Genomic DNA, 16915 nt, shown 5'->3' with positions numbered 1-16915 from the left:
TTCCTCTCTGCTGTCCTTCTGACAGCAGGCAAAGACCACTTTATTCAAGAAGGCCTTTGGCCTGTAAGTAGGTCTGTGGGCTGGGTGTTTTTATTCTGTAAATGTTATGTTTTTATTTAACTTTAATGTGTTTTATTGTTTTAATCTATTTTAAATTGTTTTGTAAGTGGACATGAGCGCCATTTTTTGGTGGAAAGGTGGGGTATAAATCACATAAATAAATAAAGATGACACTCAAGGATTCTAATCCCTTCCCCATATTATTATTTAGGAATCATAATCTGCATGTGTGTGTTGTTCTTGTTTTGTTTGTTTTTGTATTATTTACTTGAAAATGTATTTGTATGTATGTATTTGTCTTGAGAATCAAAGATTGGTTAAGATTTTTTTCTTGCTTTGTTTTTCATTTTTCTCCTCCCTTAATATATTGTGAATATTTTAAGATGATAACAGAATCAAAGGACTGCAGAATCAAAAGGCAGCACACTTAGGCCTCGGCCGTCAGCTGGGGGACTAAGGGGCACTGGAAGCCTGCTCCCCCTTCCTCTCAGGAACAACATCATGCCATAGGAAGACCAGCCTGGCCCCATTCATCAGCCAGAGAAGGCACAACTGCAGCAGGTTGCTTCCCCCGCTTTGCCAGAAAGAATACCTATAAGAACCTTGTAACTAAGAACTAGTGCCCAAGTTTGCTTTTTTCCTCCTCCCTCCCAATCCCCTTTCCTTTTGTGTCATCTCTTTTAGGTCATAAGCGTGGGGCCAGGGACTGTTCTATTATTAATTTTTGGAAGGGTGCAATTCTGTGCACATTTGCCCCCCCCCCAAAAAAAGGCCTACAGCTCCCAGCATGGGGCATCATCATCATCATACAATTTCTATAGATAAGTATAAATTTTTAGGCTATATATATATATACACACACACACACACACACACACACACACACACATACAGAGTGGCCCAAAAGTAGGTATACAGTATAGTTTATTTGCATTTTATTACATTGTTTATTACATTTACATTTGTTTAACACTGTTTATCCCGTAAGTGCTCGAAATGTATTCCATCAACGTTGCAACATTCCTACAACATGTCCTACAACACCTTTGCTGGACAGTGCACCCCACAATGTGACGCCTGGCTGGTTCAGTTGAGATGTGATAGTCAGATGAGGATTTTCATCTGCCCAATACACACAGTTATGCCTGTTCACGTGGCCTGACAACTTGAAAGAAGCCTCATCTGACCAGATGATCTTATCAAGAAGGTCTGGTTCGTTAGAGATTTGGTTATAGATCATCTCACAGAAGTGCAACCGACGGTCTGGGTTGTCCTCCAGAAGACCATGTAACAGTCTTGGACGGTACGGCTCCAATTTCAATTTACACATTAAGCGTTGCAAGGACGTTCTAGGTATGGATAGCTGCATAGACACACGACGTGTGGACTTTTTCGGACTGTTCACAAATGTCAGAGCGATTGTCATCTCATTTTCCTCTGTCATAGACGTCCAGATTTCGGTGCATTAGCCACTGCACCTGTTGCTTCAAATTTATCTCTAAGATGATAAATTGTCAGATGTGTTGGTGGAGGAGTGTCAGATGCTTCTTGCCACGTTGTGCGCACCTGCTCAGCATTTTCAGTCTTCCAGTACTACTTCAGAATCCACTTTCTTTGTTCTTGACTCAAGTTCGCTGCCATCATTCACCATTATCAGTAAAAAAAACAAAACTAAACAACTATATACCTACTTAAGGGCCTCACTCCCCTCACTCTCTACACTTAACTGATTTAACTGTCACTCCCTGTCACTCACTCTTCCCAACTGTCATTCTGACTCCACCCACACATCTTGTACTCACACATTCTCTCCCCCTCCCATCAACATTCTAAACAACTGTATACCTACTTTTGGGCCACCTGGTACAGTCTCTAACACTGGATATGAATTTAAATGGTACTGTACTGTATTTTATTGTATCTGATTAATTAAAACTTATTTTTGTAAAAGAACATAAGAATTGACTAAGTGATCAGCCCAAGACCCACCTAGTTCCATTTCCAAACATTGGCAAGCCAGATACCCCTTGGAAGTTCATAAGCAGCATCTAAAGGTGTGATGACCTTTACCTGTTTGTCCTCAGCAGCTGGTATTTAGCGGGATACTGATTATCTACAAGAAGATGCCATTTTACAACCATGGTTAATTGTTGGTAATGGAGCTACCCTTTACGTACTTTTCTAAAGCTTTTCACCGTATCTTGGGGATTTGGGAGCACATAAGAGCAGTTAGAAGTTCTGCTTAAAGCCTAGTTTAACTGTGATTTAATCTTGGCTTGATTCTTTGGCTATGCCCAAGCCGTGGCTAAACCAGGAATGACTGGAAGGCAGAGGGGGAGGTATCTCAAAGAAGAGGTACACTTTGTGGTAAACATACGAGACTACGAGACAAAGTGAAGCAGCCACCTCAGGGCAATTGATTTTAGGTGCAACAAAGACACACAGATCTGACTCCCTAAGGCACAACATACCGGGAAATACACTCTTGTGCAAACGCCACTGAAAAAAACGGGAACTTCACTGAATCTTGCACAGCAGGAGAACATCCCCACATTAATTAGTGGGAGAGAGGTGCCACTTGGGATTTTCTGTCATGTACCAAAATTTATTGGGCCAGTCTTGTGGTGATCTGTGGGTAAGCCTGGACATTTTCTATGGGAAGGGCCATAGCTTAGTGGTAGAGCGTGTGCACATTACTTCCTCCTCCCTCTCTTTCTCTCCCTCCTTTCGTGGTTTCCCCCCTTTCTTGTTTTGTTTCTGTTATAGATATAAAGTATTTAAAAAGAAGTATATGATTCCGGGAACCCATTTAACTCACCTGACAGATAATTAACCTCCTAATCACTGGCTAGGATCGAACTGGACCAGCTCTTGCACAATTCCTAGAAGGCAGAATCTCTGGCAGGCTAGTCAGATGAGCTCATATGCGTCAGTTCTTTCTGGTAACCAGAAATAACCTGGGGAAGGGCTATAGCTTAGTGGTAGACTAAGTGTTGCATACAGAAAGTCCCAGGTTTGTTCCCCAAAACTCCTGCCTGAAAGACTGGACAGCTGCTGCCAGTCAGTGTCAACAATACTGGGCTAAATGGACCCATGGTCTGACTCAGTATAAGGCCGCTTCCTATGTTCCTAGGCATTCTAGTAGACCAGTCACAACACAGAGGCATGATGTTCTGCATAGTCCATTTCATCATATGCTGTTTAAAGCGACATTGAAACAGCTGCTCATGTTCATATATACTGAGCGTGACTGGCTATTCCTGGAAGGAGCTGAATTAGTTAACTCTGATCTAATTCTGACAACTGGGCTTCATCTTTCATGGGTGTTCCACTTTGCTGTGAAGAAGTAATCTGACAAGACTGTAACTATTTTCGTGAAGTCATAGGCAGCTTTGGTCAGCCAAAGACATGCCGATTATACACTTCTTCAACTTTTATTCTGGGGTGGGGAGGGCTCTGCTCTGCTTCTCGTGGTGTGGAGTGATTCCCCCAATAAGTTTTTTCCTTATATTTCTAGCATAAAGCAGGGAGGTGAAAGCAGTGTGTAGTCTGAAGAGAGAGACACAGGGCTTAATGACCACTTATCCCTGGGTTATGTTTTCAGTGCAAAGCCTCAGCCTCAGAACATGTAAACTAATAACGATGGGTGTGCCTCTAAGCATATGCAGAATACAGATGTGACCTTCCCAACATCACAAATATGTGATCACATCACAAAGCATCACATGACCTGCTAGTGCAGGTGGGCAAAGTGCGGAGGTCTGGGGCACAAACAAGGTAATTTTTACCCTCTGAGTACACCATAGCCACTACGGATGCCATTTTCCCCCCAAAACTTCCCCCCCCCAAAGAATTTGGGGGGGTACTGGGGGCCATATCTGGCCTGCAAGCTGTGTATTGCCCACGCCAGTGCTACAGCCTAATGTGAGTATCTGTAGACCCCTCCTCCCGCATTTTATCTTGGGACTCTGAACATGCAACCACTGTAACTTCACCATCAAGTCAGTTTGCCTCTCTCTCCCTCTGCCTTTTGTAACCTCTTGCCTGATGAAGAGATCTGGGGATCTTGAAAGCTTTTTGGTGATTATTTGGTTTGGTCTAATAAAGGTATTATGTTAATGTGGATTCTTAAACCTGAACACTGAGAAGTATTTAACAGGAAAAACTGTAGATGAAACAAATGAATATGTATTCTGCTTCTGATTTTTTCTCTCTTTTGCAAAATGTGTAATTTTGGGGGAGGTGGACTAAAATAGTGGTAGTATAGTAGGATAACATTTATAAGTAGGCGGCATACAAGAGGAAAGACTGAGATTCACAGGGATAGAAAGGGAGATGTGTGGAAGGAGGAAATCTCTCTTCTTAGGCCAGTGACTATTATTCGGTGATGAGGAAAATTCACTCTGTACATGCTCAGAAGTAGTTTTCACTATTCTCATATTCCTGGGGCAGCACCTAGCACAGAAAATATACTTTAAAGCAAAGCCCTATGAAGTCCTGGCTCAGATGAAGATCCGCAGATTCCAAATCTCCTCCCCTTATTTATCTTACAGCACTCTTAAGGTGGCCACCTCTGAATTGCTAAAAAAGAAGAAATGCATCACCAACAAAAGGGGATAGCAATTAGCAATACATTTGCGTATGCTAATTTATATGTATAGGATGCATATTTAGACATTATTATTATAATTTAAATTTAAAAAATACAGTAGATCTCTCTGTGGTGCAGAAGATTGCAACCAGATGACCTGTGTGCCTGCCTGTTCAGTCTGCTCTTCAGGTGCTAAATGTTGATGGGCAACAGTTCTTACGGTTCTTTGTCTTTAAACTGAATTCAGGGAGTGTCCTTCACACAGAGGACACTTTCAAACACGGTCACCCTAGTTCTGCACTTATTCTGCACCAGTGCAAAAGCAGGTATTTCGCTAGCATACCACACCAATGAGGAGAGAGAGAGAAATGCAAATGCTATAAGGGTTCCAATCATGAGAAATTACATAAACATACACACAAGGAGGAACGCTGGAAGTATAGTGCTTAATGTCTAAACTGAAAAGAAACTAGGCCTCAAGCCTGCCTTGCAGTTACACCCTTTGGCCTGGGTTTCAGCCACCAAGGGGTTAATGATGGTTATTCCGTGGCACTGAAAGGCTGTAGATGGACAAAGGCATTTAGTGGTACTGAAAACAAGATATGGAGCTAAGTCTTGTTGAGCCCTGGGTCATATTAAATCCTGGCCATGGTCCAGTGCCTGCTAGGCCAGAGCAGTGGTTGTGGTTACTTTCCCTGAAGACAAGGGTGCAAAAATATTGTCAGAGACGAAACCTTTCACTGCAGATGTCCTGAGGGGGTTTTGTTTGTTTGTTTCAGGTTTTTAAATTATGACTTTTTCTTAAGGAGAAACATATTCTCAACCACAACTGTGTCTAAATGGAGGAGCTTTTTGTCAGGGCAAATTTTAATAGGAGGTTCAAGTCTTTTTCAAGCGAAGAATGTGGTCTGCTCCCAGTGTAGATTACACTGATAAAGTGTGTTCAGCTGCATTCTAAAGTAGCCCGACTGGGCCGTCACACTTCATATATCCAATCATATGGCACTGTGGCATTTGCAAGCTGCCAGTGCAGCATAGAGGAAACGACAGGGAGGCTATGTAAGACAGGCAGAAAAACTACAGACTGGGAAGAATTCCTAGGCAATATCCTTCCTAAACAAGAAAAGAGAAACCATCTAGCGAATTTGTGCCTGAGTATTTCTAAAAAGGGATTGTTTCTCTATCACAGTGGCTTTCAAACTGTGTTCCAGACAGGGGTGCAACTAGGGATAGACAATGGGGCCAAAATTCAGGGCCCTGTTGCCCAGGGGGCTCCCAAAGGACCAGCCAGAGAATGACAGACACAGAGGCAAACTCCACTTTATTCCTGTAGTCAAGATGGTGCTATTTAAGTGAGTTTAAAATGCAAAATTGCACATGCTCAGAGTATTTATTTATTTATTTATTTAATCAGAGCCGGCAAACAGTTTTGTTGTACTAACATATCAGGAATTTGTAAGCAGTTTTAAATGGCAGTTAAAGGGAAGAAATGTTAGTTGTATGCTTTACAACTGAAGTAATACAGATGGCCATCTAAGCCCCCCACCCCATAAGACCAGTACGTCCCGGGGTTAAAATTACCCAGCAGCATCATTGTTTCCAGAGAATTGTGGGATTCTTTTGGAAGCTCATCAATGGTTCCGCAATGACCAGATAAATAATGGTAGGTAGGCTTCCCAGAGGAGCATCTTGCACACATCTACCAATTGCCCCCATTAAATCCAATGTTACGCTGGCAGAAATCCATTAGCGCATGGACTTTCTCCCTCTCTCCTCCACACTGCCTGAAAATCTGCTCTGGACCCCAGCCTTCCAGAGCAGATTTTGAAGGTGCACACGGGGGGGGGGGGACTTCCCTCCCCCCAAGTTCCATTGACAGAACTGTTTCTGTCAGCAAAACAATACAACTGGATTCAAACTTATGCGCACACAGGCTGATGATGCAACCCAGCAGGCCTACTAGATGCCTTCTACACATTGACTGTCTGCCCTAGAACAACAGCGGGCAGATTTCAGTCTTCTGGGATCTACTAGAACTCCTGAGATCCACCAACCAGAGCCTAATGCAAAAAACATACACTTCAAATCAAATAATTCTGAGCTCATCAGAATTTTTTGAGCATCAGAACGGACAGAGCTCGCAGTCCTTCTGCATAAAAACCCGCTCTTGGTTATGCCAAGTTTTCTTCATTTTTGCAGTACAATTTTGGCTGTAGGGAAGTAATTTGGTTCCGTTATTGTTAAACAATTGGAAGTCAGAAATTGCTGCTGATCTTCTGCAAATCAAAAAAGATCTACCAATAGATCCAATCTACCTTCTGCCCTGGAAAACACTCTGGAATCCTCTGTAATACACAAGGATCTGTAGAAAGGATTGCAAGGGAGAGAGGGAGGCAGGTTGAACCCCTATCCCTCCCTCTCTCCACAAGCCTGTTCAGTGTTATTATTGCACAATGTTTTTATTTTATTTTCCATGAGAAAGAGTCCTTGTACTGGAAATATCTTAATACAACTATATATTTGAAAAAAAAATCCATTATTGGGAAGGAGAATTATGTTAAAGTTGTTGCTCGCTTCTTTTCAGTTTTACTCTCACCTTTTCCCCTGTTTTATTTCCCTTCTTTGAAAGTAGGGATGTACGAAACACCTACCTGGCTCCACGCCAGGCAATCCGTGGTGGGGGGAGGCGCTCCGTCCCTCCCTCCGGAATCCTCAATGGGAGGGGAGGCGCTCCGGTCCTCCCCCCCAGAATCCTGCCCGGCCGGTTCCACTCCACGGCCAAGCTGAGGAGCCGCCGGCCGGCTCCGGCCGGCAGCAGCCAGACATCCGGCCGCTGGGCAGCCCTGCAGGGACGCAAATGGCGGCTGTTGTAGCCGCCGCCATTTGCGTCCCTGTATTGAGCCGTGATAGGCTACGTAAATATTTACGTAGCCTATCACGGCAGGGGGAAAAACCCCAGCGTACGCAAATGGCAGTAGCCGCTGCCATTTGCGTACGCTGGGTTTCCCCCCCCCCCGCCGTGATAGGCTACGTAAGTATTTACGTAGCCTATCCCGGCAGGGGGGGAAAAACCCAGCGTACGCAAATGGCGGTAGCCGCTGCCATTTGCGTACGCTGGGTTTCCCCCCCCCCCCGCCGCCGTGATAGGCTACGTAAGTATTTACGTAGCCTATCCCGGCAGGGGGGGAAAAACCCAGCGTACGCAAATGGCGGTAGCCACCACCATTTGCATACGCTGGGTTTCTCCCCCCCCCCGTCGTGATAGGCTACATAAATACTTACGTAGCCTGTCATGGCTATGCAGAGGAGGAAGTGAATGGCGGCTACAGGACAGCCGCCATTCGCAAAGCAGCGCGGACGGGAGCAGGTAAGTGCTCCGTTTTGCGTGCCTTTTGTGGGTTGGGGGCGGCGAGGACTTCGTCCCGTGCGCCTTTCGTGGGTTGGGGGGGTGGGGGCTTCGTTCCCCGACGGATTTTGTGGGGCCGAATGCACTGGTATTCGGCCTCACCGAGATCCATCGCGGAATTCTCTGACATCCCTATTTGAAAGTATTAAAACATGAATTACTTTTGGTGCCATCTAGTGACATTCCAAGGTTTATTTCTTCAACCCCAAAATAATTCTGTTCACATGGATCTGATGCTATGTAAATCAGAGTCATTTTCAGATACTAATATTTAGAAAACACATATTTAGACATTAATTCATGCCAAATCATGAAGTTGAACTTATTTTACTTATTTTGACAGTGAGGCTAAAGGCAATTCTACATCTATTTGATTTCTCTAACAACTGGCTTTTCTAGAACACAAAACAAGCAGTCTTTGCTGAACATTTTTAACAGTTTGGCATCGTATTAAAATTGTCTCTCTGAACATGTGCAGATGCAATGAAGGTTGTTTTACATTAAAGTTACATTTAAAAAAGAATAGTGTCAATGTTTCTGAATGTTTATACTGATCTTAGTGACAAATTGAAGAGCATCCTAAGCAGACGAGTGTGGTGTAGCGGTTAGAGTTCTGGACCAAAATCAGGAAGACCAGGGTTCAAATTCCCAGGCCCAAAGTCCAAGATGACTCTGGAACAGTCACTGACCTAGTTCGGACAACATGACAGCCCACCATGGCTTAATTTGCCCACGGGGGCTTTCATGTCGTGTCAGGTGCCCGCCAGCACCATTTTTGAATGGCACCCGCAGGCACCCAGCTCACCGTGGGTTGTCATGTTGTGCAAGCTCAGGCAGCAGGGGTTGTTTGAGGGTTAGACAGCCCTCAAATAAGTCATGGCTTGTTTTAGGATTTTTCAGGGTTGTCTAACCCTCAAACAACCCCTCTGCAAGGGTTTGCACAACATGACAACTCACAGCAAGCTGGGCATCCATGGGCACCATGCAAAAATGGAGCCTGCAGGCATCCGGCACAACATGACAGCTCCCATGGGAGAATTAACTTACAGTGGGCTGTCATGTCATGCAAACCAGGTCACTGTCTCTTAGCCTAACCTACCTTACAATGTAGCTGAAAAGATGAAATGTGCACAAGGAAGAGAGCCATCTATGTTGTCTTCAGTTCCTTGGAAGAAGAGTGGGATTAAAGAGATGATATATAATATATTATAGCTACGGTGAACTGCTAATAAACATGTATTGTTTGAAAGAACTGGTGAAAACCCATTATAGTTCAATATTCTGAGTTGATCAGGCTCATAGGATCCAGCATAAGTTGAGCATTAGTGGGAAGGAAACCCCCTTGTGCACAACCATGACCCCGACTCTTGCTACACTAATGAGTGCTTCTCCCTGCACAAGTTCCTGCTAAGCATAATTGTACCATACATGGTCCAAGGCAATGCTCTGAGGAAGCAGAGCATGGGTAGGGTGTCCTCACAGCAGAGAATCCTATGGACCTTTGCAACCACAGAGGCCAACAGGTATCTGATGTGCATCTATAAAGACTCCTGTCCAGCTTGGAAGTCACCAGTTTGCTACCAATAAACTAGAGATGGGTGACCTGTCAGACCTAGGGCTTCATCACACAGAGCTTTTATCCTGTGATTGAGATTGCTCCTTCACGGAAGTTTGCGGGCTCTTTACATGACGCCGGGACCCTCCTGCACTTTGGAACCCTTTGTTCCGTTTTTAAATAGATCACAGATAATGAGCTATCAAATTATGTTCTGCTTTAGTTTCCTCCGTGAAAAGAGTTAAAGTGGCAAGAAGAGAAGTGAGATCAATGAAAGATAATGGAAGACTCAGATGCGGGGAGAAGGGTTGGGGGGAAGGAAGCGCAATTAAAGGGAGTCAGTGGTGATCCTGCATTTGAAACGGAAGCAGAAAGCCCCGTTTTAAATGCAGGATTTTAGGCTGGTGTAGAAATGCCCCTACTCAGTACAGACAATGGTCAGGGATGATTTGAGTTGGAGCCCAACAACATCTGATGGGCCATAGGTTCTCAACGGTGGGAAGCATTGCAATTTCCAACTCTATGCATTCTGCTTCGAGCTAAAATAGATGAGCAGAAGCTTCATGTGATTTTATCTGTTCCTGGGCAGTATAATTTCAGGCTGCATAAATGGGATTGAATGCTTCAGACATACAAAATCTGCATGTCAGGGAAAAGCCTGGCCTATAACTTTCTACCTGACTATCTAGTTATGATGTATGAGGTACAGTTCATGTGGAAGAGGCATTCACAGGATAACATCCAACATAAGCCCTACTTGGAGTGGACTCATTGAAATGAATGGGATTTAAGTTAGTCACTAATTTAATTCCCATTCATTTCAATGTATCTGCTCTAATTAAGACTTGTCTTTGATTTTAACATTCACTTTCTCAGCTGCCTCAAATGATACAGCCAAGCGACAGGTGCCTCATACAGGGTTCATCTGTTCTAGCTCTCATTACCAAACTTAAAGAAAGGAATGTGGGTAAAAGCTGCAAGGAAAAAGTATAAACTCTCAAGCTCAGAAAGTTCACAGTATGGGTTTTTTTAAATTAAGAAATAGTAAAATCCCCCTATTTCAATGCTGTTCGTAACAGTGACTCTAGAGCAAGGCAATTCCTGGCAGTTAATGAACAGATGGCTGCAGGACCTACAGTCTCTTCCAGCTAATTCTTAGATGCCAAGACATGTTCTCCTTTTCTGGCTCTTCTGCCCAGTTAGCACAATCATACTGCAGGCCAGTTAAGGGAACCACATTCATACAAAGATTTATCAGTGTCATATTAGCTTAAATGTTTTGGCTTTCCTCAAAGAATCCTGGGAACTATAGTTTGATGAGGATGCTAAAAATCATCTTTCAAAGATCCCTCCCTTCTCCCCAAACAAACTACAGTTCCCAGAGGAACTATGATTTGTTCTAACTATGGGTTGTTTAAAAAGTAGGATATCAAACCAAGATTTGATCCTGGTTTCTTTTAACTAACCATAGTTAATGTAACAGGAACAAGCCTTAGGCTCCCTCCTCCTTTTGAGTGCTCAAGGAGCTTAAAAGCTTTCGCTTTAGGATTAAACACAGTTCCCTGTGCTGTCTGAACTCAGCAAACTGTGGTTTGCTTTAAACCATTGTTTCATGCAGGGGTGGGCAACATGTGACCCTCCTAATGTTTTGGCCTACAGCTTCCATAATCCATCACCATCAGCTACGCTGGCTAGGGCTGAAGGGGGTAGTAGGCCAAAACATCTGGAGGGCCACACGTTGCCAACCCCTGCTTTAGTGTTATGTCTGAATTGGGCCACAAAAGCATGAGGAACTTTTCAAACAGCAAGGACACTAAAAGCTAGCCCCTGACATTAAGTATATCTATAACATGCAGATTTACTTAACAACCAGTTGAGTATGCAAGTATTATACACACACACGCATGTGTGTGTGTGTGTGTGTGTATATATATCTATCTAGTTTTGATAACTGTAATATTCTCACTGTATGACTTATTTGTGTATGTAATTAAGTGTGTGCCTTGCTTTGAATAAAACACATATGAAACCAAGGTTTGGAAGAGTACTACCACATTTCCCAGAACTTATCACATGCACAAAATAAACCTTCCAGAAGACCAGTCTCAGAAAATACAAACAAATGGATTTCTAAGCAGCATTTGAGATACACTCTTTCATGCATTTAAATCCTCACATTTCTGTTTCATTTCCTTTCTTTCCTTAATAGTGAATATGTTGCCATTACAACATTTTGTTTCCCTTTATATTCCTGAGATTAGACTCTGCTCTCATTAAGCAAGAAGAACAGTCTTCAAAAAGATAATTCATGTTGTTCTGCCCATGCAGGCCTCTTTTACTGCCATGCTCCCCAAATGGACACACACCCATTAAGGCTAAATTCCATCCCTCTCTTCCATCCGTCATGTATATGTGGCCCGAGTCCAGACTCTGTAAGAGATAAAAATGCCGTTTGAGGCAGCACCTGACCTGGTGTTAAAATAAAGCAACAACTGGTAGAGTGGAAGGGGTTGCAGCCAGCACATATTTGGATGATGGTTTCATTAGAGCTTGACGAAAGCCATACAGTACCTTTGTGGCTAGACGACACTCCATCACCCTAATATTGAAATGAGAAGTCGCTGCCTTGTTCATTGCAACGCAACTGTTTGCAATAACAAACACTGCTCCTTCTGGAAGCTTCACATCAGTTGCCCTCAGAGGATTAAAGTCTATCAGCTTGGCCTATGGAAAGAAAAACAAATGGTCAAGAGGAATTTAAGATCAATAAATGAAACATTTAAGAGCAATATATCAAATGCTATTTCTCTGGGCATTTTCTCTCTCATTCTTGGGGGGACCCAGTCAATCAGAAAGTAAATTGACACAAAACAGTGAGAAAAGGCTGTTTAAGTCCCCAACAACAAAGTTACTCATCAAATTTGAACCCTTTTCCTTTCAGACATCCATTTTAAGAGTTATCTACCAACGGAATCAAGGGCCTACAAATCCATCTGAACCCTTTTCTTGCATATATGTCACAGGGTCAAGCTACACCCTATGTTCATTCTGTAGTGTGTAGTTGAGCCCTCTCCTGCATTTTACTCTAGAGTAAGTGTGCATGGCTCCAATTTGGATTAGAACCACTTCACCCCAAGAGGGGATAATTAAACCTCCCCTAGCAAGCCATTTCCTTCCCAAAATCACCTCCAATGGGGTTTAAAAAAAAAAGAATAAAAGCCTCCATTGGCACTGATGGAGGCTGTTTTCTTGTTTTTAACTCCCACATCTGGGGATGGGGGGAGGAATCTTGAAAAGCAAACAGCCGTGTGTGTGTGTGTGTGTGTGTGTGTGTGTGAAGTTTAACCCTCCCCTCTCGATGTGTGGTGGTCCCAATCTAAATCAGGGCCATGGGTGCCTACTCTAGAGTAAAAAAGCGAGGGCTACACTAGGCAATTAATATGTACTTTAATCCTAAAATAAAGGTGGTCAAATGGTGGATCTGGCCTTGAGACAGTTTTGTCTTGTCCCCAGCAGCTGTGCCAAATTTTAATCAAGGTATGGTAACACATCTGGATGGAGGAGAGAAAAAATGTTGTTAAATTGCAAGAGAGAGAGATTCCACAGTTCAGTGTTACATTAATAACTATAATAATACATTATGTAATAATACATTACATTAATTGGGCTGCATTACTAGATGTATAGCTCCCAAATCATGTGAAGTACTAGTTCCCCTCTACTCAGCACTGGTTCGGCCTCATCTTGAGTATTGTGTCCAGTTCTGGGCACCACACTTTAAGAAGGACGCTGACAAACTGGAAAAAGTTCAGATGAGGGCAACGAAGATGATCAGGGGACTGGAAACAAAGCCCTATGAAGAGAGACTGAAAGAACTGGGCATGTTTAGCCTTGAGAAGAGAAGACTGAGGAGAGATATGATAGTGCTCTTCAAGTACTTGAAAGGTTGTCACAGAGATGAAGGCCAGGATCTCTTCTCAATCATCCCAGGGTGCAGAACACGGAATAATGGGCTCAAGTTACAGGAAGCCAGATTCCAGCTGAACATCAGGAAAAGCTTCCTGACTGTTAGAGCAATACGACAATGGAACCAATTCCGTAGGGTGGTGGTGGGCACTCTCACACTGGAAGCATTCAAAATGAAATTGGACTGCCATCTGTCAGGGATGCTTTGACTTGGATTCCTGCATTGAGCAGGGGGTTGGACTCGATGGTCTTATAGGCCCCTTCCAACCCTACTATTCTATGATTCTATCTCTCTGCATTGATAACATGCTGTGCAGGGTATGTATATAGTTCTAACTCACAGACTTCTGGAGCTCAGTCCTGGCTCTGTTATTTGTGCATCATTCACCACTGCACTTAGCCCAAGCCATTCCTTTAAAGCATTTCTTATGCTGTACCACAACAGCTTCTCGGTTCATGCTCAGGCGACACGTACTGTTCCTTTTTCTGCCAGAAAGCAGATGGACTGGTCCATGCCTCCTCCTTCTGTTCCAATGTAGCGTTCACTTTTGCTGCAAAGTTCAGCCAGCTCCACCTAAGGAGACACAGAATTCAGTGCACAAAGACAGGGGGATGGACCCTCAGACATTCTTTACAATTGAACTAATGACAGGGGGTGTTGATATGTCTCTGAGATCATTACAGTTTCCCACACATTCCATACCAGTTAACTAAGCTTTTGATATCATGCCTCTCCATCTCTTCACTGGTATCAGTCAGCCTAAATGCAGGATTTTTTTTCTCCCCATTTTCACTCTGATGTATGCCAGGAGTTCTCTGCCTCTAGCATGCTCATGAAGATGGAATGATTTTCAGAACTGTCTGCATTCAAAAGGTGCTTCTTTTCTGCTTCTCTTCATTTGCTTCTGGGCTAGGATTATGAGTGGCTGTACAGAGAACCAGCCTAACATTAGGCAGATTGAGGCAATTTCCTCTGGCGGCAGATGCTGGGGGCCGCAGTGGCAGCCTCCCGGCTGTTCCTCATGAACTTTCCAACTGTTCCCCTTTTTGGAGGACAGAGTGGAGTATGCCACACAGCCTGTCCTGGGCCCCTTAAACTAGCCTGCTGCCTCCACTGTGATAGAGGGCTTTATCCCATTGGCACTGTTAAAGTCAGTTTCCACTGTCAGTCCAGTCAGCTTCTGTACATGGACTGTGGAGAGTGCACCATTTTGTCATTCATCCCAGGCAGCAAAATCTCTTGAGTCGGCTTGGGTTGTACCTGAATCTAGACCAGCAGTGTGCATTCTCCAGCTCAGGGCCCCTGAGGCCCCCAGCTTAAGCTGGAAACATGAAGGGCATCAAACACAAGATTCTGCTTGGCAGAACCAGGCAGACCAGGCAAAGAGAGGTGGCCAAGTTCCTAATATTTATGCCAAGCCTGGCCAATCCAGAAGCTTGATACTGCCTGCCAATTGCATTTCAACCAATGTTTAACATTGGCATTTCAACATTCCAGAATGGGGAAAAAATTGCACAAAAAATGAGAAACCACCAAACAATCAGTGGTCAGGGGAAAGGGTGTGGGGAAAGGGTGTGGGGAAAGGGAAAGGGCTCGATTTGGCCCCTGTGGTTCTCTACCCCTGCCTTAGCCAGATAGACTTCTCTCAGCCTTAGTGCTGCCATCTGCAATATGGGAATAATAATACTGACCTTGCACTAAAGGGTTTCTGTAAGGATGGACTGAGATAATATATGTGAAGGGCTTTAACACAAAAATGGGCTATATAAATCAGCCTACCTCAATCTGGTGCGCTCCAGATGAGTTGGACTACAAATCTCAGCATGCTGCAGCCATTCCCATGTCCAGTAGTAAGAATGGGTATGAAAATGTAGAAATAAATTCAGGCTGTAACTAAGGGGCTACGGGAATGCTGTTTACCTCTGCATCGGAACCTAGGAAACTGCCTTATACCATGTCAGACTATTTGTCCATCTATCTGCACACAAAGCATGTACTCTGTCATAGGGGCCATAACTCATAGGGGAGTTATGGCTGCTATGCACAAATTTGTTCTTTCCCCTTTCCTTCCAGGTTGTTGAGCACTGCAGTCTTTACCCTTTGGCTGCTCACCATGCAAATAGATCTGAGAAGAGGGCTGGGATTGGTGTAATGTTTGCTGAGGTTTCAAAGATGCTGATGATTTTCCATGATTTCCCCCAGGCAATTCCTAGGGAAGAGGCATTTGGTGGGCTCTATGGAAAGTAAAAGATTGCAGGTTCCCCAAATGCAGTTTATTCTCTTCCCCTGCATTACAGCTTTCCAGTGGTGCCTTCTTCTGCCCATGCTGGCAACCCAGCAAAAAAGGTAAAGCAGAGAGACCTGTGGAAGTATGTGACATTATATATGATATCCATCGAAACAGCAGGCCAAAGTTACACCAAGCTTTGCAACTGCTGGTCTCCTTCCTCTTCTGTCTTTGTTTTATCTGCTTACTCTACTTATCTCTTGTCACACGCGACCCTAAAACCAGAGATTTCAATTTACTCGGGGACTGTGAGAATCCCTCTGATGTCACATCTGTGTTTCTTGTGCAAGTGTAGCAGTTGCTCAACAGCCCTGTCCTATGACAGCCATTGGCTCAACTGCTTTGATGTCATAGCCTGTGATGTCAAAGAAAGACTGCCTGGCCATACACCTGGTTTCACTGGGGCAATGAGGGAAACACCTGCTTTGCACATTCCAAGGACCATAGGCAGCATATGGCTTAACTAAAGAGCACTGGAGACATGTTAAGTATGACATTTTCCTGGTGGAGCTTGGTTAAGAAGCCTTTTGCCAGAAAGTTTCCCTTGCTTTTTAAAAGGCAAGGTACACCAGAGATAAATAAAAACATCATCAAGGTAATTTATAGGCACAACAGTCCATAAATTGTTTGCCATGCTGGGTGATGGGAAAGATTTGGGGCTTTTCTACATTATGGGAAAATCCCACAGCCTTACCGGGGCTTTCTGCTTCTGTTTCCCTGGCGTGATTAGGATGGGCTCCTTTAGACAACCAACACATGACGTGGAATTGAAAATGCCCTTTCTCGGCAGCCTTTCCCGGGGCAGGCTTTCTATATTTTCAATGAAACAGTACCATCTCGTGGCTGAATTATAGTGCTATGCTGGCATTACACACTGGTGATATCCCACTTTTTTATTATTCCAGTTTATCTCCAATCCTTTTGAAAGCGGGATAAATGGGGAAAAGCGCAGGAGATGTCCTGGAGGTTGACAACATCATGTAAAGGACCTGAAATGTCTGTGAATGGCCAATCACGAGCATGCAATAAATCACTCGTGTAGATGCCCA

At 43.9% G+C, this 16915-nt stretch overlaps 1 protein-coding gene across 3 annotated transcripts in view; it reads right to left on the bottom strand.

Moving 5' to 3' along the window:
* Nucleotides 1-16915, bottom strand: part of GALK2 (galactokinase 2) — a 102525-nt gene that overhangs the window by 39256 nt on the left and 46354 nt on the right. For all 3 annotated transcript variants that reach the window (XM_084817136.1, XM_084817135.1, XM_084817137.1), the window contains 2 exons: nt 14054-14152; nt 12184-12336 (listed from right to left, as the gene is read on the bottom strand). In XM_084817136.1, coding sequence (XP_084673262.1) covers nt 12184-12336; nt 14054-14152 — 252 coding nt within the window. The remainder of the gene's footprint in view (nt 1-12183; nt 12337-14053; nt 14153-16915) is intronic.

The sequence above is a fragment of the Heloderma suspectum genome, chromosome 11, assembly GCF_057233095.1.
Source record: "Heloderma suspectum isolate Gila_16-S chromosome 11, 16-S_ref, whole genome shotgun sequence".
NCBI lineage: Eukaryota > Metazoa > Chordata > Lepidosauria > Squamata > Helodermatidae > Heloderma > Heloderma suspectum.
This window is presented reverse-complemented; position numbering and strand designations above follow the sequence as displayed.